Source organism: Micromonas pusilla (assembly GCF_000151265.4).
Source record: "Micromonas pusilla CCMP1545 genomic scaffold MICPUCscaffold_19, whole genome shotgun sequence".
NCBI classification, from domain to species: Eukaryota; Viridiplantae; Chlorophyta; class Mamiellophyceae; order Mamiellales; family Mamiellaceae; genus Micromonas; species Micromonas pusilla.
Genome location: NW_003315900.1, coordinates 205,753 through 229,214, shown reverse-complemented (window position 1 = coordinate 229,214; position 23,462 = coordinate 205,753). Strand labels below are relative to the sequence as shown.

General features: G+C 53.4%; 13 protein-coding genes across 13 annotated transcripts; 9 read left to right on the top strand and 4 right to left on the bottom strand.

Annotated features, from left to right (window-relative positions):
• Positions 1–684: 684 nt before the first annotated feature.
• On the top strand, positions 685–1,753 carry MICPUCDRAFT_66119 (uncharacterized protein; the record flags this gene model as incomplete). The annotated part of the gene is made up of 2 exons (XM_003064938.1): positions 685–977; positions 1,181–1,753. Exons 1-2 carry the CDS (start codon positions 723–725, stop codon positions 1,751–1,753), a joined length of 828 nt encoding a protein of 275 aa, XP_003064984.1. The 5' UTR covers positions 685–722.
• Positions 1,754–2,266: 513 nt separating this feature from the next.
• MICPUCDRAFT_66117 (uncharacterized protein) lies at positions 2,267–4,053 on the top strand (the record flags this gene model as incomplete). Its single annotated transcript, XM_003064937.1, has 2 exons — positions 2,267–3,584; positions 3,611–4,053. The coding sequence occupies 2 exons, from the start codon at positions 2,267–2,269 to the stop codon at positions 4,051–4,053; spliced, it is 1,761 nt and encodes a 586-aa protein (XP_003064983.1).
• Positions 4,054–4,892: 839 nt separating this feature from the next.
• Positions 4,893–6,530, bottom strand: MICPUCDRAFT_54962 (uncharacterized protein). Its single transcript, XM_003064880.1, has one exon. It carries the CDS (start codon positions 6,422–6,424, stop codon positions 5,273–5,275), a length of 1,152 nt encoding a protein of 383 aa, XP_003064926.1. The 5' UTR covers positions 6,425–6,530; the 3' UTR covers positions 4,893–5,272.
• Positions 6,531–7,215: 685 nt separating this feature from the next.
• Positions 7,216–7,536, top strand: MICPUCDRAFT_54961 (uncharacterized protein; the record flags this gene model as incomplete). Its single annotated transcript, XM_003064936.1, has 1 exon — positions 7,216–7,536. The coding sequence occupies one exon, from the start codon at positions 7,216–7,218 to the stop codon at positions 7,534–7,536; it is 321 nt and encodes a 106-aa protein (XP_003064982.1).
• A 361-nt stretch (positions 7,537–7,897) lies between these two features.
• On the top strand, positions 7,898–9,129 carry MICPUCDRAFT_54960 (uncharacterized protein; the record flags this gene model as incomplete). Its single annotated transcript, XM_003064935.1, has 1 exon — positions 7,898–9,129. One exon carries the CDS (start codon positions 7,898–7,900, stop codon positions 8,546–8,548), a length of 651 nt encoding a protein of 216 aa, XP_003064981.1. The 3' UTR covers positions 8,549–9,129.
• MICPUCDRAFT_66113 (Drug/Metabolite transporter superfamily) lies at positions 8,054–10,494 on the bottom strand. The gene has a single exon (XM_003064879.1). It carries the CDS (start codon positions 10,372–10,374, stop codon positions 9,433–9,435), a length of 942 nt encoding a protein of 313 aa, XP_003064925.1. The 5' UTR covers positions 10,375–10,494; the 3' UTR covers positions 8,054–9,432.
• A 1,413-nt stretch (positions 10,495–11,907) lies between these two features.
• On the top strand, positions 11,908–12,144 carry MICPUCDRAFT_54957 (uncharacterized protein; the record flags this gene model as incomplete). The annotated part of the gene is made up of 1 exon (XM_003064934.1): positions 11,908–12,144. One exon carries the CDS (start codon positions 11,908–11,910, stop codon positions 12,142–12,144), a length of 237 nt encoding a protein of 78 aa, XP_003064980.1.
• Positions 12,145–12,574: 430 nt separating this feature from the next.
• On the top strand, positions 12,575–13,548 carry MICPUCDRAFT_66110 (uncharacterized protein). The gene has a single exon (XM_003064933.1). The coding sequence runs from the start codon at positions 13,220–13,222 to the stop codon at positions 13,535–13,537; it is 318 nt and encodes a 105-aa protein (XP_003064979.1). The 5' UTR covers positions 12,575–13,219; the 3' UTR covers positions 13,538–13,548.
• Positions 13,549–13,795: 247 nt separating this feature from the next.
• Positions 13,796–14,863, top strand: MICPUCDRAFT_54954 (uncharacterized protein; the record flags this gene model as incomplete). Its single annotated transcript, XM_003064932.1, has 1 exon — positions 13,796–14,863. One exon carries the CDS (start codon positions 13,796–13,798, stop codon positions 14,861–14,863), a length of 1,068 nt encoding a protein of 355 aa, XP_003064978.1.
• An 871-nt stretch (positions 14,864–15,734) lies between these two features.
• Positions 15,735–17,670, top strand: MICPUCDRAFT_54953 (uncharacterized protein; the record flags this gene model as incomplete). Its single annotated transcript, XM_003064931.1, has 2 exons — positions 15,735–15,812; positions 15,934–17,670. The coding sequence occupies 2 exons, from the start codon at positions 15,735–15,737 to the stop codon at positions 17,113–17,115; spliced, it is 1,260 nt and encodes a 419-aa protein (XP_003064977.1). The 3' UTR covers positions 17,116–17,670.
• Positions 17,671–17,911: 241 nt separating this feature from the next.
• On the bottom strand, positions 17,912–19,012 carry MICPUCDRAFT_54952 (uncharacterized protein; the record flags this gene model as incomplete). Its single annotated transcript, XM_003064878.1, has 1 exon — positions 17,912–19,012. One exon carries the CDS (start codon positions 19,010–19,012, stop codon positions 17,912–17,914), a length of 1,101 nt encoding a protein of 366 aa, XP_003064924.1.
• A 2,149-nt stretch (positions 19,013–21,161) lies between these two features.
• Positions 21,162–21,815, top strand: MICPUCDRAFT_43745 (uncharacterized protein; the record flags this gene model as incomplete). Its single annotated transcript, XM_003064930.1, has 1 exon — positions 21,162–21,815. The coding sequence occupies one exon, from the start codon at positions 21,162–21,164 to the stop codon at positions 21,813–21,815; it is 654 nt and encodes a 217-aa protein (XP_003064976.1).
• A 232-nt stretch (positions 21,816–22,047) lies between these two features.
• MICPUCDRAFT_54950 (uncharacterized protein) lies at positions 22,048–23,064 on the bottom strand (the record flags this gene model as incomplete). The annotated part of the gene is made up of 2 exons (XM_003064877.1): positions 22,048–22,598; positions 23,007–23,064. 2 exons carry the CDS (start codon positions 23,062–23,064, stop codon positions 22,048–22,050), a joined length of 609 nt encoding a protein of 202 aa, XP_003064923.1.
• Between the last annotated feature and the right edge of the window lie 398 nt (positions 23,065–23,462).

Here is a 23,462-nt window from a genome sequence, read left to right as displayed (position 1 = left end):
CGACTCTGAGGATCCCCGATTTTGACCCACCCGATTTTAAATCGGGTGAGTTCACCCGAATTCGGGCGGGTCGTTGCAAAATCGGGTCTAAAATCGGGTGGGTGACCCGATTTTGGCCACCCGATTTTAGACCCGATTTTAGACCCGATTTTGCTTTTGCAACTAAAACCCTCTTTAGACATTCAGGCGCATAAGCTCTACGAATTTGGACATTCTAAAACACCAGGTCAGACCGCGCTGGCACGCTTGAACGACATGCACGAAAAGGAGTCGAGCGGAATGAAAAGATTTGCGCAAAGTACGGTCCAGTACTTGGGTCAGGCACGTATAGGTTTAGCAGCTTGAGATGGAACCCTGAGCGAGCGAGTAAATATATTGTTTGAGTTCATGTTTTTTCAATACAAATAAATGTACGTAGTGTACACGTACGTGTACACATCAGAATAAGAAAAATGAGGGTAAAAAAAAGGTAAAAAGTTTACCCTGATTTTACCCTGACTTTACCATGGTAAAATCGACACCATTTTACCCTGATTTTACCCTAATATGTATGTGCTCGATCGCTCGATATTAATAATAAATAAATAAACAAATAAATAATAATTATTATTAATATCATAGCTTGCCCTACACGTACCTTCGTACTTCCGGAAGTGCTTGACAGTACACCAGAGTTCGAAAGAGGAGTGCGCCGCCGTCACACGCACCTCGCCGGAGATATAATGCTCGATTCCAAATCTCTCGTGAGTGACATGAATCGACGTCAACAAACTACGCGCGGAGAAGCGACGACGAGCGTCGTCGTTCGCGGGCCAGTTGCTGCCTTCGGCGCTTGCCACAAGTGCGGAGCGAAATTGTCACGAAGAAGCGCCTACGACGCCTGCCTGTGCACGCGTTGCGGCACGCGCTACCACGCCGGGGACTGCGGTTCGCGGCTTCAAAGCGCGGGCTACCCGGTTTCCGACCGTTGCTCAAAAGTGCGATGCCCGAGCGAACCATTTGTTGAAGATCGTACGTAACCTGACTGAGCGAGGAAAGCATGTTTTGGCGTTCGAAAATCAGTATTGCACACGAACACGCGGTTTGCTTTCCTTCGCCTTTCGCGAAATCCAATCGAACTTCTCACGAATGAACGCGCGCTATTGCTAACGCAACACGCTTCTTGTGCCGTGAAAGACAGTGCTCGTGTCTGTGTCTTTGCACCGGGGGTTCGATCGTATGTCACGCAGGCGCTGCTCGAAAGCGACGATGTTCACGCCTGGTAGCCAGCCCTGAAGAAACCGAAGAACGGGCGGAAATCAAAACAAGACCCGCGTGCGAACATCTCTCGAAAGCCGTTGCCGTTTCTGCCGCCGCCGCTGCTACTACTAGTGTCACTGCCCGCGACAGGGCGACGAAAACCAAAGACGTCTTATCGCGAAATAAAAGTTCGCCTCGCAAATCCTCTTGCACCGTAGACGAGGGCACCGTGCATGCAGTGTCCGCTCGAGTCGCCCGGGCGCTCGCGCACACCTCATTTCTTACGGGTTCTCTGGCCATCCTGTACGAGTCCCTCGTCAAGCGCGAACTCGGCCGACGAGACGAACGCAGTGGCGAGGCTGACCAAGCGCAGCTCCTCAGCGTGGACAGCGAAGATGCCGCTAAGCAGAAGAACGCGTCGTTGATTCGGGACGCTTTAAGAATAGAGCAGGCGAACGAATCGCTCGCAGAAACGCTCGCGCAAACGTTCGCGTCGATCATGGACCAAAGTTAGTGGTGAATTCCTGGCAGTGGCCTCGGATTCGGGGAGGCGCGAATATGAAGCTGTGAATTTGGGCGGCACGCACTGGTACCAATTTGGGTTTTTTTGTCCCCGATTTGCGTTTTTTTCGTCGCCAGTTCGGGTTTTCACTGTGATTTTGAGGTGTTTTCGCACAGCTCAAAAACACTTCGCAGTTCCGTGATATTTGAGTCAGCATGGATCACGGAGGTCTATGAAGTCTGGGTCGCTACGCTCCAGACACGTCCCGAAAGTCTCGTGATTTCCGTAAGGGTTCTAGGTCTTCTTACTCGAGTTGAGCAAAAATGTTAGGTTACGGACGGGTCCGAAGGTTACGGATCGCGCCGAAGGCGCGATCCGTAAGGCGCGATCCGTAAGTTCGAGCGCACACCGAAAAATCGAGCGCGCCCCGAAAAAGCAACGACAAAATCGCTCGCGCATTGTGTGCCCCGCGCGCGCGTTTCGGCGGCGCGCGCCTCCCCGCTTCCACCCTCCCGTACGACCGCCATGCATGCCACCAGCACGACCACCATCGACGCGAAGAAGCGCGTCGCGACGCTGTGGAAGGAGTTCATTGCCTCGGACTACGTCAAGGACAAGGTCGATGGCGCGCCTTTTCTGAGAAACCTCGCAGCCATCGACAAGATGGACTCCGTGGGGTCTCTGTGCGTCCAGGACATCTACGAGCACTTCGCGGAGTGGATGACGTGCATCTACCTGAGCAGAGACAAGAAGCCGCTAGGCCCGGGGACCCTGGACTCGTACTTCGGCTACCTGATGGTCCAGGCGAGGGCTCGCGCGTTGGAAATCGCGCGAGGAGAGATTCAGGTGACGAAGGCTTCGAACTTCTTCTCATGCAGCTCCGGCGACACGAACGTGATGACGGACGAGGTCAGGTGGTTTCGCGGGGTGAAGCACAACATGCGCCGTAAGTCGATCGCGCGTCTCACCGAGAAAGGGGAGGCGATCGACAACAGCGCGGACCCGCTGTACGCGGCGGACATCGCGAAGATCAACGAGACGTACGCGCGCGTCGGCGGTGCCGAGTCGGCGGTGAGGTCGTGTCTCCTCATCGCGACATGGCAGACTGCCGGGAGGACCACGGAGTGCGTCTACCTGAGCTACGACAACATGTTCTGGGACAGGCAGTTCTGCTGCATCGAGGTCGAGATCGTTCAGTACAAGACCTCCAAGGTGAAGCGACTACCGCTGGTGGCGTCGGCGAACCACCACATGTGCTTCTTCACGCGCCTCGGCGACATGCTCGCGCTTGAGCGCACGGTCTCGTACCGCCCCGACGACATGGGCTCGTGGCTGTTCCCGAAGTTCCAGTCGAAAGACCAAGCAGGCGCGGCCATCAACAGGATCCTCAAGGACGTGGATGTGCGCCAGGAAAACGCGAAGCACAAGGTGGAGGCGAAGGCGTCCAAGTTGGAGTTCGCCGCGAACGCGACGGTTGTTGGCGCCAGTGTGCGCCCCGGGGCAATCAGCACGCTGTACGCGGACATCCCCGCGAACCAGGTCGTCTGCACGTCGGGGCACGACATGTCGGGCGACAGCAAGATGTTCGGGTACGTCGACGTGAACGTGGCTACGTGCATGCCAGGGGCGACGGTTCTGGCGGGCTGGCCGTCGCCAGGGTATGGGAAACCCACGAAGGGTCCGCGCCCGGCGTCGGTCGATGCGCTCGCCCATCAGGGCGCGGACATGAAGCTCGTGGATGACATCGTCGACGAGGTCTTCGACCTCGATCCCGCACATCCGCCGATGTTGTTGAGGGCCGAGGTGCGGCGTGCCGGGGACGGGGAGTTCGTGAACCCCGGCGGCACGCCGGGCGCGCTGCGCCCGGCGGTACTTTGCGCATTCGCGTCCCTCGTGATGCACTACGAGGAGCGCAGCAAGAACGGTTTCTTCCTCCCCGTGCAGGTGAAACTCGAGACGGCCGTTTCCAAGGCGTTTTCCGGGCGTTCGTCGCACGCGAAGTTGACGGAGTGGGGCAACGCGATCCGCGACGCCTTCGTGGCCGACAACATCCACCTGTCCGCGTACCACGAGACGGAAGGCACGGCGCGCATTGTGAGCATGCTGCAGAGTCTCGCGCGGCAGCAGGGGCAGGTGGCGCAGAACCAGCGCGCGCTCGAGAACGCGCTCGAGAGCGCGCTCCGCGCGCTCCCGGGTGCCATTGGGGCGAGGATGGAGGAGCATGTGGCGGAGCTCGGCTCCCGCGTGGAGAACGCACTCCAGCTGACGCCGACGACGCGCCGCCGTCGCGTGGCGCAGGACGATGGCGGTGAGGAGGACAACATGATCGTGGACGGCGAAGGCGAGGGTGATGGCGGGAACACCGCGTTGGCGATGGTGCCGGTGCACGACGGCGTCACCTCGGGTGCCGACGAAGATGGCCATGGCGCCATCGTCGCGGTGGCGGGTGACGTGGAGACGGACGACGCGGCGGGCTTGCATCTCCATCGGACGCACCCGACCCAGTTCAACGCACCTGTCGTGTGCGCAGCACGGGACCTCAACGAGCTTTTTCGCATGTACATGGAGGCCGGTGCCCCGGAGCTGAGTACCTACGCGCCGTTCGGGAGGAATCCGCAGATGAACTCCGACGCTCGTCATGGCCTTGGACTCCTTTACGAGATGGCCACGTCCGAGGAGAGGGAGAAGCTCAAGAAGAAGGAGGAGACCCGCGTGAAGCGCATGGATCTCGTAGATGATCTAGTCGTGCTGGCGCGAGCGTGGTGGGCCGCGCTGCTCAAGGGACAGGAGCTGTCTCCGCCCAACTCGTGCGCGAAGCCGAAGCCCGGTTCGCGGCCTGAACCAGCGGGGCTGTTCTGGGCTGCGAACCTGCGAAAGAAGTTCAAGAAGGACCTGCCGAAGGACCTCAGCGCGCGTGCGAAGCACATGGACATGCGGAAGTGCGGGGTGGCGGCCTGGCGCCGGGCGTGGGAGGCGGAGAAGGCTCAAAAGCAGTACCCGTCCCAGTGCAAGTACCCGGCGGCGGAGGCCCCATGGGAGATCGCTGATGCCGAGGCCAAGGCGGCCGCGGAGGGCGCGGCGGAGGCGAAGGTGACCATTTTTGGCGCTCTTTTTGGCAGGCGCGACAGCACCGGCGCGTGAGGCGCTCGAGCGCGTGTAAATACTCGTGATGTTACAGTCAAGAATCGGCGACGCGCGCGCCGCGCGACCCGCTCCCCTCGCGGCCCATGGCGCAGAAAAATAACGCCTGCGGCGCGCGCGCGGTGAAAAAAAAATCGCAAATTTCGCTATCTCCGAAAATCGTATGTGAATCAGTCAGAAAACGGCGTCTGGGGGCGAAAATCGTACGGCAGCCAGTCACGTTACGGATCCGTTTTTCGAGGTTACGGATCGTAAGGATCCGTAACTTGTATCTAATTCTTCATAAACTTATCTGACTCACACTTTTCCTTAAACCAGACGTGTCTTGAACGATACGTGCTCATTAAATCGGGCTGTAAAAGTTGCGTGACGTTGCTCTGTAACTTGTATCTAATTCTTCATAAACTTATCTGACTCACACTTTTCCTTAAACCAGACGTGTCTTGAACGATACGTGCTCATTAAATCGGGCTGTAAAAGTTGCGTGACGTTGCTCTGGAGGAGTCCAAATTTCTTGGCTAACGGCACAAACGCACTCTTTCCGCCATTGAAATGAACCAAAAAAGGTCGTGTCTCAGACTCAGAGTTCACTACCCTACCGATGCCTGCATTGAAATATGCATTCATTGGCACGGGCTCATCAAATGTCCCAGCCCCTTCTAAACTTGTCAGATGACCCGTCTGGAACATTTTGCTCGCATGGTCTATTACTAACTCAAACAGTTCGTGCCTACCTTCTCTGACTTGCTTGGAATACAACTCTTGAAAAACGAGTTGGTCGTCACTGACGTTCGACGGTATACCTGCGTGGAGCGTTTTCAAAAAAGCTCGCATCGGTTTGATAGCACCTGCATACGCACCCGCATTCAAGAAACGAAAACTCGAATTTCTATGAGGGAATTCTTCACACTTTTCTCGCCCCCCTGCAGTCAACTCCTTATCATAGTGAACAAAGGGCCAACAGTTCCGTTCTCCAGAGATAAGTATGATACCTCTTTCCAATGGTCCCAAGAGTTGTTGCAGGGTATGGAGAGCTTCATCACGTGAGCCAAGATACAAAACATCGCTGGCGTCGGCGAAAACTAAGACGGTTTCATCACCAAGTCCGTAACGCTCTAGAGCACGTCGATCCGAAAGAAAAGACTTCATTCCGTACAACTTCTTCAACTTCGGTTCGTGAACATCTCCAACGTAGGTATCATTTATGCCCAGAACGTGGAGGAGAAATCCATTAGAAGCGGCTGAGAGCATTGACAAGCACAGTCCCGTAGTCACACGATCGGAATACGTGAAAAAAACAAGTTTATTCTGCAGACGTGAAGGGAATTGCTCAGAATCATTCTGTTTAATATTTGGGTATAATCGATATTCCATTTCTTGATCTACGTCCCTTTGAGCACTTATCTGTCGATTAAATAAAAGAGATACCATTACAAGCGCGCATAAAGTCGCGAGCGCAGCAAGCACGATTTTGCAAGGTGTGCGAATTAGTGCTTTTCGCGGGTTGAAGGTGCGAAAACCTAAGGGACGACCGTGACGCATCCCGCGAGTTGTGCGACTGTTCACTGTGTGTTCGTGCTTACGGAAATACTTCCGGAAATGCCTTCGAAAAACGACATATTTTTCGGGGTTGTCACTTGCCAGTGCGCTATGCAGCAATGTGCGTTTGACCAAGGGCTTTCACTCATTTCGCTCGTCACATCGAACCGGTGGAGCAGAGTTTGAAGATAGACTACATACATACACGTAGATAGTCTACAGTATGTACGAAAGTACGTAGTATTGTACTTTCGTACGAAGGTACGAAGGTACGAAAGTACGAAACTTTCGAAAGTACTTTCGTACCTTCGAAGGTACCTTCGAAGGTACTTTCGAGAGTACTTTCGTTCGTACCTTCACGTACGTACTTTCGTACGAAAGTACGAAAGTACGAAAGTACGAAAGTACGAAAGTACGAAAGTACGAAAGTACCTTCGAAAGTACTTTCGTACTATTTTCGAGTACGAACGAAAGTACGAAAGTACTTTCGAAAGTACCGAAGATAGATACGAAAGTACTTTCGTACGAAGGTACGAAAGTACTTTCGTACGAAGGTACGCAAGAGCCTCGTACCTTCAGGTACAGTACACGACTTGTACACGTAGTTGTAGATATTACTTCCAGAAGTACTATCCGTACTGTACATACAACGTTGTACGGAAAGTACCTTCGAAGGTACTTTCGTACTTTCGTACGAAGGTAGTTTGGAACTAACGTGCACGGCGCAGTGTTTCACGTTCATCCCTCTCGTCATCGAGTTGTACGGGGGCATCGGCCGCGACTTCCTGAAATTCATGGGGGACATCATCACGGCTCACGCACAGGGCCGGGGGCGTGAAGGAAACCCCCGCGCGGCGCGCGACCGTGAGATGCGCAGAGTCGCGGTGGGCGTCGAGGAATACCCGCCGAACCCGTGCGCCGCTGACGCGCTCATCGACTGGGAGAGGCGGATCTCGGTGGCGCTCATGCGAAGCGTGGGATGCCGGCTGCTGGGCGGAGGGGTTGATTTCTTATTCGCGAAGGAAGGGGGCAATGACCGGGGTGTACGTGAGAACGACGAGACTGAAGGTCTTGGGGAGGTGCCCGATTTGGGCGGCGTGATCGTGTACAGGTAGTTGTTTTTTGCCTTAGCGAGCAGATTTCTAGGGCTGCACGTCACGGAGACTTGAAATAACACACACACGTTTGGAAACTCTGCGTGCTTCTTGTGCGTAGTGTAGATAGAACCTGACGTTCGATCTTTATCGTCGGAAATACAGAAGCAACCACCGAAGAAGATGTCGACGTTATGGAAACAAGTCAAAGAGGCGGCCGCCCTGTTCTCTCACGTGTACTCGTCGAACCCGCTTCCGAAGCTCAATCGGAACATGACGTTTTTCGCCGTCTTTGGTTGTCTCTTTTTTAACGTGGGCTTTGCTCAGCGAGAGCACGGTCACGATCTTGAAGGAGAACGCGAAACCGAGCTTGTGCACGTCGATGAAGTCGACGTTCTCGTGTAAAACCTCCGATGGGACCTCGTGCAGTGTGACTGCGGCGAACTGCGTTGGGCATGTGTCTGAAGTACTCGCCTGGCACGACGCGAGCAGGTGTTTCGAATTTGAGGAATCCACGTTCCCGTGCAAACTATCTGATGGCTCGATCCAGGCTGATAGACAAAATTATGATGATGGAGGCGCTAATGTAGGCGCTTTAATAATTTACTGTTACGGCGGTCTTAATACGTACGCCACCTGTCAAGGCACCATCAAGACCCCCGTCAACTTCGAATCCTGCACGGGCTTCGTCAACGAGAACCTCATCTCCATCCGCATCGCCCAGGCGCTCGCGTACTCGAGCACGCTCATCAGCATTCTCAGCGCCGTGTACGAGTTCTTCGCCAAGCGCGAGCTCCGCAAACAGGCGCGCGAGCGCGCAGAGAACGGCGACGACGCGCAAATCACGCTCGACATCGAAGCGGCTCCCGCGCAGATTGCGTTGCTTCAGTTGGAAGTCGGGACTCAAAAGAAAACAATCGACATCTTGAAGAAAGCGTTTGATGCCTCGAAGAAGGCATTTCAGAAACAAGTGGACGAGCTCCGGCAGCTCCTCATGTCACGGAGACGAGCGCCTTCAATATTGCCCGTGTAAGATTTCTAGATTTCGGAAGGGCTTAACCATTTTCTAAGGTATTTAATCAAAGCACCGTACTGCCACGCGTCAGCTCGTCACTTGCATTTCAGAAGACGCGCACGCTGTGCCCGGCGTCTAGGAACGGCGCCACGACGTTCTCGCGTATACTGCAGTGCGTAAGATTTAGAGATCGCGCTTCGCCGTGCATCAGAAGCGCGACGCGCTTTGGTTGCGCGCACTTTACCTGAGATGAGCAGGCTTCGGCAGCAAGGTTCCAAATTAAATTGAGAGTAAGACCCGCAAACGAATACGCGAACACTCTGACGAACACGCGGGGACTCGCAAGAGGTCGACGCGCGATTCGTGCCGAATTCACGTTTCGCGCGGCAATATCTGTATGTCTATCTGCCTTCCATCGTTCGATGGCAGTACCTGAGCATCACCCCAGACCCCGACTTCCGTCATTTTCGTCTATTTTGGTCAAATCCCGTAAACCCCGAAGAGGACGTAAGTCTTTCAAGCTCTCCGATCAAGGGGGTGTCTCAATATGCCTACAAATATATGGTGATAGTAACATGAAAGCCTGAGAATTGAACTCGCATATCGACGCGAGCGAGGTACCTTCGTACTTTCGTGCAGATGTGTGCTGTTGGCGCCACCGGGTGACTCTTGTACAGTATATGCTATTGGCCCTACCTGTGTTCCGCACGATGTATCTTGCTATGTTCTTAGGAAAAGTTCATCACAACACGTGTGTAGCCCCGGTACTGAGCGAGTGCCTTCACCTTCGACCATATAAATAATTGAAAATATTATAGACTTTTGTTGGCAGTGCACAGAACCACACATACACTGCCGCAGATCGAATCATTTTTATGTGCTCAGAAGTGGCTTGACGTCCACTAAGGCGACAGCGACCTCTTTGTGAACAGATGCACGGATGTCACCGTCAAGCATATTCCAGCTAAAGCATTTGAAGACATCGTTTCGATACCTAGGGAACATGAGACTATAGCAACTAGACAAATTGACGCAGAAATAGCGTAACACTTCATTATTGAGCTTGCGAATTTCACGACGGCGGCTACTATTAGCCCTCCTACAGCCTGGAGAAATATCACCGAGTATATGACGACATCAAAACCATGAAAAAACCCCGTCGTTTTATACAGTTGGAAATCTTGTAGCAGTCCTGCAAGCAAAGCTAGTGGCAAAGAAAATAAACCTAGCTGGATGTTCTGTTCAAACAGCGTAAAGTCGCCATCTCTCGCCTTGAGTAGCCTTTCCATATATACACTAGCGAAACCGGATATTCCTGAGGAGCAAAAAACCGCAGCGAAACCTGTCACTTGAGAAGATTTTTTCCCGACAAGATTGGCGTCACTTACAGGAGTGGATTCAGGTAGCTGCAGGGATATCATCGCTGCCGTGAGAAGGAACACCGCCACGATCTGTCGAATCGTCAACTTCACGTTCAAGAAGGTGACACTGAAAAACACAGTCGCTAGTACCTTAGTCTGCGAACACGCCACGTACACTGTTGGAGTTAAATGCTGCACGGCTACAAACAAGATGTTATTTTGAACGACATACAAAAGCGACGGAAGAGCCATGCGATGGTCAAAAATCCGAGTTAAATATTTGAAAGTCATTCCTGGGCTTTTCCTAGTGAAAATCGATATCGCGCAGCAAACGCAAAACTTGAAAGCTTCAGCGCACAAAACAACAACAGAAACATGGAAGCTTTTCGCCGTATCACGGAATGCTAATTTCATCGCGAAAACCAGAGCGGTGTTCTGTACGACCAACGCCACAAGGGCCACTATAGATGGTACAACAGACATATCTGTTTTCGTCGCGTTAACGGCGCTCAGGTAGAAGAAATATGGCGTGCATGAAGCTGAAAACTGCTGAAATCTCCGCGTCGCTGCGAACACTTTTTAAGTTCGCAGTGAAAGACCCTGATGACCCTGCTGAAGTGTGCTTCTGTTCGTAAAATAAGTTGCGTGTGCTCTACACGTACGTGTACACGTACTCGTAATTTATCTTTAGTCTGTACCAGGGGTTATAACTTTCTAAAATTGCGACACTAAATAAATACATGAGATACATGCATGAGTACAGTACTAGTTTGTACAACGTTGTACTTTCGTACTTTTGATGAAAAAATAAGTACGAAAGTACTTTGAAAGTACTTATTATTAGTGAGTATGACAAAGCAGGCCAAAGTAGTTAATAACTCGAGCGTACTTATTTAAAAATAACTTCCGAAATAACTACCTGTCGCGCGCGCGGCTCGTGATGCGCCGCGCTGGCTGAGCCGGAAGAAGAAACGACTGAAACCCGACATGCCCTGGACCAGGACGCCGACGAAGAGACACCTCCGGTGTCGAACACGTGGGAACGTTGTCTCAATGCCGCTTCTAAAGCGCCGAACGTGAGCGTGTTCGAAAGGCACACCCTCGACAACAAGGTATTCAACAAGCCGGTCTTCTCTGCGAACACGATCAAAGAAGTCAAGACTGGTGAACCTCAAAAACCTCGCGCTGATATCATATTGAACGCGTTAACCAATCCCACCCCGACGTCAAACATTTGTGGACCAGAGAGTGCGGCGCTAAAAAAGATCCGAAAGAAATTACTGACGACAACTAGACTATTTTCTGCGCGATGCATCTTGCGGACAACCCTAAACTGAAAAATAATAAAGTGTTCGCTTGTCTCTGACACAAAGGAATATCTGTGTACAACACCATGGCGCTAGGTGGGCATCTTCACCTCGAAAGAAGCGTTGGGCCCACATTTATTGGCATCGTCGCTTGTCTGACGAGTATTGAGTGATCAGTGCTGTGAGAATGCCCGCGCCATATAGGAACAGTTCCATTCGCGCCCACCCGACTTGTTGGCGGGCCGCGGGGTGTCCTTTCATGCCCGTTAGGCCGCCGGCAGGGCCGGAGGCGCATGCGCGCGGAGGCCCTGAAGTTATTTCGGAAGTTATTTTTAAATAAGTACGCTCGAGTTATTAACTACTTTGGCCTGCTCTGTCATAGTTGTAGTCAGTCAGCCAAGAAATGAATAAATAAGTAATACTTTCGTACTTAAGTAACTATTTTTTCCAATAGTGATGAGTAAATGAGTAAAGGTTTTCCCGACTTATACTAGGGCCTATGAGCAACTAATAAATAAGTATTTTTTTCACGAGTAAAGCTACATGAGTACGTTGTAGATAAACAACTAAATTAGCCCTCCGTACACTACGAAGGTAGTACGTACACAGTACACAGTTCTGTACGTACAGTACTGCACGTACAGAGGCCGCGACCGAGGCCACGATCTCCGCCATCGCGAGGAGCAAAAGCTATTGGAAACGACGCATCATGGGCCACATCTCCGTCGCGCTCGTGTCCGCCATCGGGGACCGCATCGCTGGCGCGCCCATCTCGTACGCGCTCAGAACCGCGCGCGACTCTGAAAACTTCCATGCGGGCGCGGCGGCGCAAATCCTTTTTATGGAGCCCGACACAGCTGGCGATTTCCACGTCGCCCCGGCTCCGTGCGCTCGTGAGGCTCACATGGGTTTCATGAATCCCGTCAAGGGGTTGCTTACTGCGTGAGAGGATTGTTCGTAGTGTGGTCTGCTCGCATCTAGATCACATGTTTTGCCCGGATGGGTTATAGCTCAGTCTTTTTGTAATCAGACACTACTATACTTGTAACAAAATACTCTAGGGCTATTTTATACAGTAGCTCTATCTACAACGTTGTACTCACTTGGGAATATTTCTTTGAGTAAATTACAACTTTCTAAAATTGCGACACTAAATAAATACATGAGATACATGCATGAGTACTGTACTAGTTTGTACTTTCGTACTTTTGATGAAAAAATAAGTACGAAAGTACTTTGAAAGTACTTATTATTAGTGAGTAGTTGTAGTCAGTCAGCCAAGAAATGAATAAATAAGTAATACTTTCGTACTTAAGTAAAACTATTTTTTCCAATAGTGATGAGTAAATGAGTAAAGGTTTTCCCGACATACTATGAGCAACTAATAAATAAGTATTTTTTTCACGAGTAAAGCTACATGAGTACGTTGTAGATAAACAACTAAATTAGCCCTCCGTACACTACGAAGGTAGTACGTACACAGTACATAGTTCTGTACGTACAGTACTGCACGTACAGAGGCCGCGACCGAGGCCACGATCTCCGCCATCGCGAGGAGCAAAAGCTATTGGAAACGACGCACCATGGGCCACATCTCCGTCGCGCTCGTGTCCGCCATCGGGGACCGCATCGCTGGCGCGCCCATCTCGTACGCGCTCAGAACCGCGCGCGACTCTGAAAACTTCCATGCGGGCGCGGCGGCGCAAATCCTTTTTATGGAGCCCGACACAGCTGGCGATTTCCACGTCGCCCCGGCTCCGTGCGCTCGTGAGGCTCACATGGGTTTCATGAATCCCGTCAAGGGGTTGCTTACTGCGTGAGAGGATTGTTCGTAGTGTGGTCTGCTCGCATCTAGATCACATGTTTTGCCCGGATGGGTTATAGCTCAGTCTTTTTGTAATCAGACACTACTACAACGTTGTACACGTACGTACAGAGACAGTACTGCACGTGTAGAACGTCGTAGTCGCAGCTTCTCGTAGGTGGACAACTTGACGTGTCCTTCGCCTGCGAGATCTCTGATGAAGTCGTTCGAAAGTCGCCTACCCCGACGAAAATCGCCGTATACTCGAGCGTTTATCGTGCTCGCTATCGCGCTAATCGGTTTTATGGCTTTATTCGGAGTTGAGAGCCCCAAGCTTGCACCTTCACGTCCTCAGCCCCAGTCGTCTGCAACGAAGCGCGCGTGCGTGGGGTTGGCCGAGAGCAGGTTGCTATCCTTCACCGAAGCGACGACAGGAGCATGTCGAGACAGCGAAAGGCAGCGGGCGTGTCAGGACGTCCTTGTTGATATGCGAGTTCAAAACTCAGGCTTTCATGTTACGATCACCATTTTCTAGGTATAATAGTGAGAAGGAGTGTTGTTGATAGCGGTTCCGGACGGAAGTACACGTACAGATGTACACGTACACGTACACGTACAGTACGAAGCTAGCGTAGTAGTAGTCAAAAAGTTGTTTATTAAAGCGTTTATTTTGAGAATTCCTGATATCATGATTACACGTACACGTGTACTGTACGTACGTGTACGTGTACCTGCTGTACGTGTACGAGTGCACGTGTAGGGCCCGCAAGTTTGTGCCCAGGTCGCGGTAACCATGAACTCGCTCCGGGGTGAAGGCGCGATCGCGTGGCACACGGTGATCCCCTTCTCGAAGGCCGGGGAGCTCTCCACCGCTCACGTGCGGAACCAAGTCCGCCTCGAGCTCGGCCTCACCCCTGCTGCCATCAAGACCCTCGTCGACAAGAAGCTCGCGTGCCACCACGCCGAGTGCGGCCACGCCACGTTCACACACAACGCCGTCCACCACATCCTCAACCACAAGGAAGGCAACGCTGGCGGCAACAGGGTCCGCACCCACGACCGCGTGGTGCGGACCGTCGCACAGCTGTGTAAAGACGTCGGCCTCGCCGCCGAGACGAAAGGCCTCCGGGGACTCCTCCCTTCCAACCCCGGGCGAGGCGGACGGCACGACTGCGCGAAAACCGCCGACATCAGCATCATGGGACTTAACGCCTCGGTGAACAGGATCCTCGGTGACGTCGTCGTCCCCCACCCGTTCACCGGTGACGGGCGCGCGAAATACAACGGCCAGCGCGCTGATGGGACCCGCTCACCGGCGGACATCCAACCGGGCGAGTACGCGCTCGAGGCGGAGAAGAAGAAGCTCGACTGGAACGGCAACATCCCCGAGGGCCGCGGCTTCAGCCTCGTGCCCATGGCCATCGACACGTACGGTTTCAAGGCGCCGCGCTTCCGCAAGTTCCTTAACCAGCTCGCCGAGCACGGTGCGAGCCGAACTGTCCCCACCGGCGACTCCGCCTCCGACGCCGCGGCCGAGGCCACGCTCTCCGCCATCGCGAGGAGCAAAAGCTACTGGAAACGACGCATCATGGGCCACATCTCCGTCGCGCTCGTCTCCGACCTCGGGAACGTAGCATTGCTGGCGCACCCATCTCGTACGCGCTCAGAACCGCGCGCGACTCTGAAAACTTCCACGCGGGCGCGGCAGCGCAAATCCTCTTCATGGAGCCCGACACGGCCTGCGACTTCCGCGTCGGGGGTCTCCCCCCGGCCCGCCCGGTTTCTGGAACGCCTTCGTCAAGGAACGCAACAACATGCACAAGAAGCGGCTCAACGCCTTTATCTCGCTCGGTGCAGTTGACGAGCGAACCTGACACGGCCGGCGACCTCCTCCTCCGCCTCCCCGCCCCGGCACCGCGAGCTCGCGACGCTCAGACCGGCCTCGGAGATGACATCGGGGGATTGCTCACCGCGTGAGGGGATTGCTCGTAGGGAGAGAGGTTTGCTCGTACACGTACTCCTTCACATGTTTGCCCGGATGGGATAGAGCTCAGTTTTCTTTGTAATCCTTGTACTTACACGTGTAGGGCCTACGTGTACAGTGGCCCTACAGTATCTGTATGTAAGTGATGCCTCCTCGAAAAAAAACAGCTCTTCTCAGCGCGCCGCGCGGGCGTCTCCCGGACCTGCGCCGCTGAGGCATCACATTGCCTGTATGCCCGCATGCGCGTGTCAATGGCCATTAATAACCATTCGCGTTCCGTGGGGGCGCGTCGCGTGCCAGCGCGCGCGTCTATCGCGCGCGGAAGTGCCGTCCACTGACCAATCAGAAGCCGGCAGCCGTGAATGCACTTCACAACGTCGCCTCCGAAAGATAACGCTCACCGGATTGTTCGCAGAACAGCGATTATTCTTTAGACACACGTGTACACGTACTGTACACGTACACGTACAGTGCACGTACAGTAGTGTATGTTGGGTGAAACCTCTGTAAATTTTGTATTTGGGACCTTTTATTCTTTGAAAGTACGAGTACTTCATACCTAAGGTACACGTAGTTTATGATACTGTACTGCGCCCTTTATGATGCTGTACTACGTCCTGAATTAGCGTGAATTGACGGAGCTTAAAGGGTTGAACCCTTCGGGTTCATTTCCCCCGTGTAGTATACTACGGGGATTACGAGACTAAATTGTTTGTATCGTGTAGACGTGTACGTACGTGTACGGATAATGGAACGAACGAATGAAGTACCTTCGTATTTATATTTCCGGAAGTACTTTCGTATTATTACAGTAATACCTTCGAAGGTACGTAGTACAACTACTGTATCATATCCGAGCGATGCTTCCGTAGATGCATACGGAAATTGCTTGACATAATTTTACGCACGCACGCGTGTTCAATAATAGTTTTAATATATAGTTCTAGATACTTTTGCGAGATATTGGTCACCACGCACTATGTCGAAAGCGCACCGGAACAGGAGGAGCAAAGGTCGAACACTATTCTTTTTACTATTGCTTTCGTGGAGTTCCCTTCTTTTGGTACGACGTGCCACGCCGTGAACACCTTGCAGTAGGCAACGGTAAACATGCCATCGAGGCCTCCTCGGCTGAGGTATATTATACTAGTGTTTACTGGAATGACTATGAGATTGTTCGGCGGTATATGAACCGCTTGGCCACTGGGGACGAAAGAGTCACTTGGCAAGACCACTTACTTCGTTTTAGGAATGGAAAGCCCTTCAAAAAAGCACTCATCTTGAGTTGTGGAAACGGTTGGGTCGAAGCGGAATTGTTCTCAAAAGGTGTTATCGAAAGTGCAGTTGGTGTAGATATAAATGCCGATCTTCTCACGCTCGCTCGACAGCGAACAGTACGAAGCAACCTGCCTTTTCGTTACTACCTTCTTGACTCGAATCAGGTGACCACGTTTCCAGAAAATGGATATGACGTTGTTATAAACCACGCTGCACTTCACCACGCTGCGTATATTGACCGTCAGGCCAGAGCAGTCTACCGCGTTCTCGTCGAAAATACTGGTATTCTAGTTAACTTTGATTATACGGGGCCTCACAGAAACCAATACGACGAAATCGAGTGGGACGCAATGATCAAACTAAACGAAAAGAGCCTTCCTAAATTTCGCAAGGAAAGGCTTCGGTATCCGCATCTGCCGACCATGCTTAAATTGGACCCTAGTGAGGCTATTCACAGTGAACTCATAATTCCAACGCTTAACCGATATTTTATGCCAATTTGGAATAGAAGTATTAACGGCGGCATAGCCTATGAGTTACTGACGCACAACAAGAACCTAGCGAAGTTCCGTGGCTTCGACGGGTCGAACTTGGACGCTGAACTGAAATTTCACTTTCATAATATTATTGCAGCGGACGAAAAACACGCGCACAGAAGACCAAACTCGAGCCTCTTCTGGTACTCGGTGATGCAACCGAAATTCAACTTGAGTGAAGGCCTACTTCTAAATTGGAGTGAAGAAGAACGGGTTCGAGAAGAAAAAGCTATGAATAACGGAGGAATTTACTACCCTGTCTCTTCTGTGGCTAAACGTTATCAACAAAACGCTCCGCGTTTGTTCGGTGGATAGCTGCGGTACGTCTTCACGCAAGTGTGCAGTCCACGGGGCGAATTAGCTATCTTATCGCTGCGTTTCCCAGCTCACACCCCGGACGTTGGTGAGCGTGCGTGAGACGGGAAGATCCGAAAGTGTTACACGGGAAGACTGAGTCAGCTGGCTGCGCGGAAGTTATTAGCCATAGTTACACATACAGCTACCTGGTACGAAAGTACTTTCGTACCTTCGTTCGTACGAAGGTACACAGCTACACACTACCTTCGAAGGTACCTTCGTACACAGCTACACACTACACAGGTACGAAAGTACTTTCGTACGAAAGTACGAAAGTACCTTCGAAGGTACACAGTAGACAGTACACACTACACAGCCTACACAGTACACACTACACACTACACAGCTACCTTCGTACACAGTACACACTACACAGCTACACACGTACGAAAGCACCTTCGTACGAAGGTACGAAAGTACACAGCAGGGGTAACTTACTAAAATTTCGACACTAAGTAAATACACGACTGCCGGAAAAAAAGGTAAATAAATAAATATTTCAAGGTACCGCAGTTTTAACTCACAATCGACGGTCTAATTTCGCTCGACCCGCAAAAGTCTTCGCCTTTCGAAAAACTAAGTAAACTTTTACTTAGGCCCTACTCATTATTTATTTACTATTAAAAGTACATAAACCCCTCGTACACATATCTACCTTCGAAGGTACTTTCGTACGAAATAAAGTACAGTACGAAAGTACTTTCGAAAGTACACGTACTTTCGAAAGTACTTTCGAAAGTACCTTCGTACACAGCTACACACTACACAGTACCGTGTCAGGTTCGCTCGTCAACTGCACCGAGCGAGATAAAGGCGTCGAGCCGCTTCTTGTGCATGTTGTTGCGTTCCTTGACGAAGGCGTTCCAGAAACCGGGCGGGCCGGGGGGAGACCCCCGACGCGGAAGTCGCAGGCCGTGTCGGGCTCCATGAAGAGGATTTGCGCTGCCGCGCCCGCGTGGAAGTTTTCAGAGTCGCGCGCGGTTCTGAGCGCGTACGAGATGGGCGCGCCAGCGATGCGGTCCCCGAGGTCGGAGACGAGCGCGACGGAGATGTGGCCCATGATGCGTCGTTTCCAGTAGCTTTTGCTCCTCGCGATGGCGGAGAGTGTGGCCTCGGCCGCAGCGTCGGAGGCGGAGTCGCCGGCGGGGACAGTTTGGCTCGCACCGTGCTCGGCGAGCTGGTTGAGGAACTTGCGGAAGCGCGGCGCCTTGAAACCGTACGTGTCGATGGCCATGGGCACGAGGCTGAGGCCGCGGCCCTCGGGGATGTTGCCGTTCCAGTCGAGCTTCTTCTTCTCCGCCTCGAGCGCGTACTCGCCCGGTTGGATGTTCGCTGGTGAGCGGGTCCCATCGGCGCGCTGGCCGTTGTATTTCGCGCGCCCGTCACCGGTAAACGGGTGGGGGACGACGACGTCACCGAGGATCCTGTTCACCGAGGCGTTAAGTCCCATGATGCTGATGTCGACGGTTTTCGCGCAGTCGTGCCGTCCGCCTCGCCCGGGGTTGGAAGGGAGGAGTCCCCGGAGGCCTTTCGTCTCGGCGGCGAGGCCGACGTCTTTACACAGCTGTGCGACGGCCCGCACCACGCGGTCGTGGGTGCGGACCCTGTTGCCGCCGGCGTTGCCTTCCTTGTGGTTGATGATGTGGTGGACGGCGTTGTGTGTGAACGTGGCGTGGCCGCACTCGGCGTGGTGGCACGCGAGCTTCTGGTCGACGAGGATCTTGATGGCAGCAGGGGTGAGGCCGAGCTCGAGGCGGACTTGGTTCCGCACGTGAGCGGTGGAGAGCTCCCCGGCCTTCGAGAAGGGGATCACCGTGTGCCACGCGGTCGCGCCTTCACCCCGGAGCGAGTTCATGGTTACCGCGACCTGGGCACAAACTTGCGGGCCCTACACGTGTACTCGTACACGTACAGGTACAGTACACGTACGTACAGTACGTGTAATCATGATCTCAGGAATTCTCAAAATAAACGCTTTAAGGTAGTCCTCTACGTAATTCGAAAAAAACCAGCAAAAAACGTACTCGTGACCAAATACACGTACAAAAGTGTACGCGCGAACACCCGCGCGCGAAACACTACTCCTTCCTCGAATGAGATCGCGACGATTTTTTCTTTGCACCATCTCGTTCCGGGCATCAACGCCGAACTTGCCAAGCCGGGGATTTCGCGTTCATGCTCTCTGCCGCGAGTGGGGTACGCGATCGTCGCGAAGCGCGATTTCGGGCAAGATCTGCGATTTCTTCGCGACGCGCGCGAAATTCGAAAAACCCCGGCTTGACATTGTGCGCATGCATTAGAACTGTCATCACGCAAAGTTTCGCGCGCAGACGTGCATCGCGCGCGGAGGAGTAGTGTTTCGCGCGCGGGTGCTCGCGCGTACACTTTTGTACGTGTTTTTAGTGACGAGTACGTTTTTTAGGTGGCTTTTTTCGAATTACGTACAGGACTACAGTACCTTAATAAACACAAGGGAGTGCCTGTGGCTACGCTCACAATTTAATAAGAATCGAATATTTTTTGGCGAATCAAATCACACTTTCTCAAATGTAAAGAAATTGGTATGACTAACTGTTTACTCATACGTGGTCTTTTATTTATTGATATTATAACTGTTTACGTACTGCAACGCGCGGTTGGGTTGTGACGGCTGCGCTCCGTTAGGGTTGATTTATATATATTTCGAGTTCTAAGCCAGAGCTTCTTTGTATACGATGTTTCTCGTGCGACGTGGACCGGGGCTCCGCCTCGGCTCGACACCGCGAGGCGGAGTGACCGGGCGACCTTGCATCGCCGCCCTCGCGTTCGCCTCGTCCTGTCTCAGCATCTCATCCGCCATCATCTCCGCGTAGCGGGGCCCCATCGTCTCCCGTTGCTCAGCCTCCCGCATCATCTCCTCCGCGTCGGGGTCCTCCTCGTAATCAGCGCGGTAGTCTGGCTCCTGCCGCAGCAAATCCCGGAGCTCCTCGTCGAAATCGTCGTCGGCTCCTCCAACCTCCCACGGGTCGAACCTCTGCCGACTGACATCGTCGCCACTCGACGGCTCCACCGTGGGCGAGGTGCTCGCGACCTCTGCCATCTGCGGGGGGTCGTGTGCGATGCAGAACCGGATGTTTCGCGGGTCCGTCACCCGCGAAGCAGCGACGTAGAGCTGTCCATGCCCGAAGACTGGCTCGGGCAGGAACACCCCGACGCGCCCCTTAAATGTCTGCCCTTGGCTCTTATTCACCGTCATGGCGAACGCAACCCGGACGGGGAACTGCACCCTCCTCAATCTGTAGTTGTAGTCCGTCTCCTTTGGCTCCAACGGGATCCGGGGGATAAGCACCTCGCGCTCCTCCAACTGCCCGGCGACCTCTACCTTGTGAGTCGCCTTCAGAATTTTGCCACCTGGCAAAATTTCAACGACCCTCAGCCGAGTCCCGTTGCATAACTTGTCAGCAGGGTTTAAGTTGCGCAGCAACATGATGGGCATACCCTTCTTCAGTTTGAGCTCGTGCGGCGGCATACCCGGCGGCGCCTGCTGGTTGAGGAACTCGACGGGGACGGCCACGCTTCTGTCCTCGCCGACCATGTAGTCTGCCGACTGCGCGCGGAACATCTCGCCGGGGAACATATCCCCCACCTCGTCGTTAATCTTGTTGGCGACACCATTTCTCGTGCAGAGGATGCCGCCTTGCTCGACGCCGTCGATCTGCCCCGCTCCAAGCCCGGGCCACACCCACTCGATCAGATCATTCGGGGTCTCACACACCATGTCCTCGGGCATTTCCACGACGCAGTTACCCTCGGTGTCGACGCCCACGTCCACCTCGCCGTTCCCGACGCGCATGAGCCACGCGCCGTAGGCCGCAGCCTTGACGGGGTCGGCTGCCGTCGCCAGGCGCATGTTTTCCGTCAGCTGCTTGACCTCGAACTTCGGCCACAGGACAGACACGCGCCTCGGCGCGTTCTCGCCGTTCAGTCGCGGTCCGGTTCCTCGAGGCGCGTAGTTCTCGCGCGCGATGCTCGCGATTGCGATGCTCGCGATAGCGCTGGCCCTCCAGCAGCCGATCCAATCGCTCTTGCACTGTGCGAGCCTCCAGGGCGAGATTCTCGTCAAGCGCGTCGAACTCCAGCTCCTGTCGCTCGCGAATCTGACGGGCTTCCAGCTCTCGTTGCGCGGCCTCCCCCTGTTTAAGGAGGCGGGCCTCCGACTCATGTCGCTCGCGAAGCTGCCGCGCGCGCAGCTCCTGCCGAGCCCGCGCGGCGTTCTCTCGGTTGTCTCGGAGAATCCGTTCCTCCTCTGCGGCACGCGCGACACGTGCCGCCTCCTCTTCCTTCTCCCGCCTCCTACGTTCCCGCGTACGCTTGGCCCTCTCCTTCTCCTCCTTGTTCTTCGCCGCGGCACGCCGCTCGCGCAGCTCCGCGTCGAGATCCTCCTGAGAGAACCGTACGCGCGTGCGTTCTACGACACGACGGGAACGACGACCTTCGTCATTTCCCCCGCGGTCATCATCTCGCGCGCGGCGTCCGCGCCCTTCGGGCGGCGTCCGCGCCCTTCGGGCGGCGCGGTTCCCTCGAACTCGTCGTCGAGAGGTCGCCTGGGAGGTCCCGAGGTGCGATCCGAACGTCGCATCCGGTCAAGTTCAACCTTGGCGCGCGCTTTGCACGCGTAAAGGCCGCGAATGCGCCCACCGCAATTCTGAGAAGCTCTGAGAGCGCAGGACCGATACCCGTTGGGATTTTGGCTTATTTCAAATGTTGATATTACGTGTGTACACGTACACGTGTAGTGTTGTAGAACTTTTTCACTACTACGAAAGTACTTTCGTACTACGCTAGCTTCGTACTGTACGTGTACGTGTACATCTGTACGTGTACAGTAGTCGTGTACTTCCGGAACCTCTATCAACAACACTCCTTCGTTCTCACTATAATATACCTAGAAAATGGTGATCGTAACATGAAAGCCTGAGTTTTGAACTCGCATATCAACAACGCTCCTTCACCCCGATGCGAGTTCATGGTTACCGCGACCTGGGCAGCGAACTCGCGGGCGTGTGGGTCCGCGGAGTGGTCTTCGCTGAGGCTCACGGCGGAGGCCTTCATTTGCTCGAACTTGCGCGCGTAGCACATCTGGGAGAGGAGGTGCTGGAGGCCTTTCGCGGTGCACGGTGCGGCGGCTGAGTCAGCAAACTCAGGGAGGATGTCGCGTTCGCGCCGCTTGTCTCCTTCAGCGCCGCGGGCGCGAACACGGTCCCAGACGGGCTCGATCATGTCGTTCATCGGGCCGTTGCCGTCCTCGGAGGGCGCGGCGATGCGCGCGAGCGCCGGGACGCGGCTCGCGAGGTAGGACGAGGTGTAGTGCCAGTTCGCGGCGAGCGCGTTGTCGGCGATCTCGCAGATGTCGGTGATGCCTTGGCCTCCAAAGCCGAGGGGGAGGGTGACATGTGCACGTACTACTTCAGTACGGACGGAACGAAGATGACGCAAGTACGTACCTAGCTACCTACGTACCTTCGGTACCACGTGTCCTACATGTTGATATGCGAGTTCAAAACTCAGGCTTTCATGTTACGGTCACCATATATTTCTAGGTATTACATATACTGAGACACCCCCTTGATCGGGACTTGGAAGGCAGATTACTTTTATTTATTTATCTCATTTTTCGAGAATTCTGCTCCTTGTGGGGCTCGAACCTAGGACCTTTTATTTTACGGTCAGGCGGGTTTACCCACTGGTGATTACACACTAAGCATTATTAGCCCACATATCTAACTGAGTTTTTGTTGATATGCGAGTTCAAAACTCAGGCTTTCATGTTACGATCACCATATATTTCTAGGTATATTGAGACTACATACCTTCGTACGAACGAAGGTACGTGTAGTCGTGTACGTGTACAGCTGTACACGTACACATTTCCGTATTCTATCATATCATAGTCTAATACCTTCGTATTCATACTTCCGGAAGTACGGAATAAGTACAACGGTGTACTTTCGTACCTTCGTACGAAAGTACTTTCGTACTTTCGTACTTTCGTACTTATTCGTACTTTCGTACAACGTACGAAAGTACTTTCGAAAGTACTTTCGTACGAAGGTACTTTCGAAAGTACCTCGAAAGTACACGTACTTTCGAAAGTACTTTCGTACGAAATAAAGTTCTACAACGTTGTACTAGTGGGTTTTAGTTGCGCCAAAATCGGGTCTAAAATCGGGTCTAAAATCGGGTCACCCACCCGATTTTAGACCCGATTTTGCGATTTTGCAACTAAACCCCCTTTTCGAAATTCGGGTCTAAAATCGGGTGGGTGA

Bases quoted from the DNA above. Each gene is read 5' to 3' on its own strand.
- MICPUCDRAFT_66110 (XM_003064933.1), top strand. From the start codon at position 13,220: ATGAAGTCGTTCGAAAGTCGCCTACCCCGACGAAAATCGCCGTATACT.
- MICPUCDRAFT_54962 (XM_003064880.1), bottom strand. From the start codon at position 6,424: ATGCGTCACGGTCGTCCCTTAGGTTTTCGCACCTTCAACCCGCGAAAA.
- MICPUCDRAFT_66113 (XM_003064879.1), bottom strand. From the start codon at position 10,374: ATGTCTGTTGTACCATCTATAGTGGCCCTTGTGGCGTTGGTCGTACAG.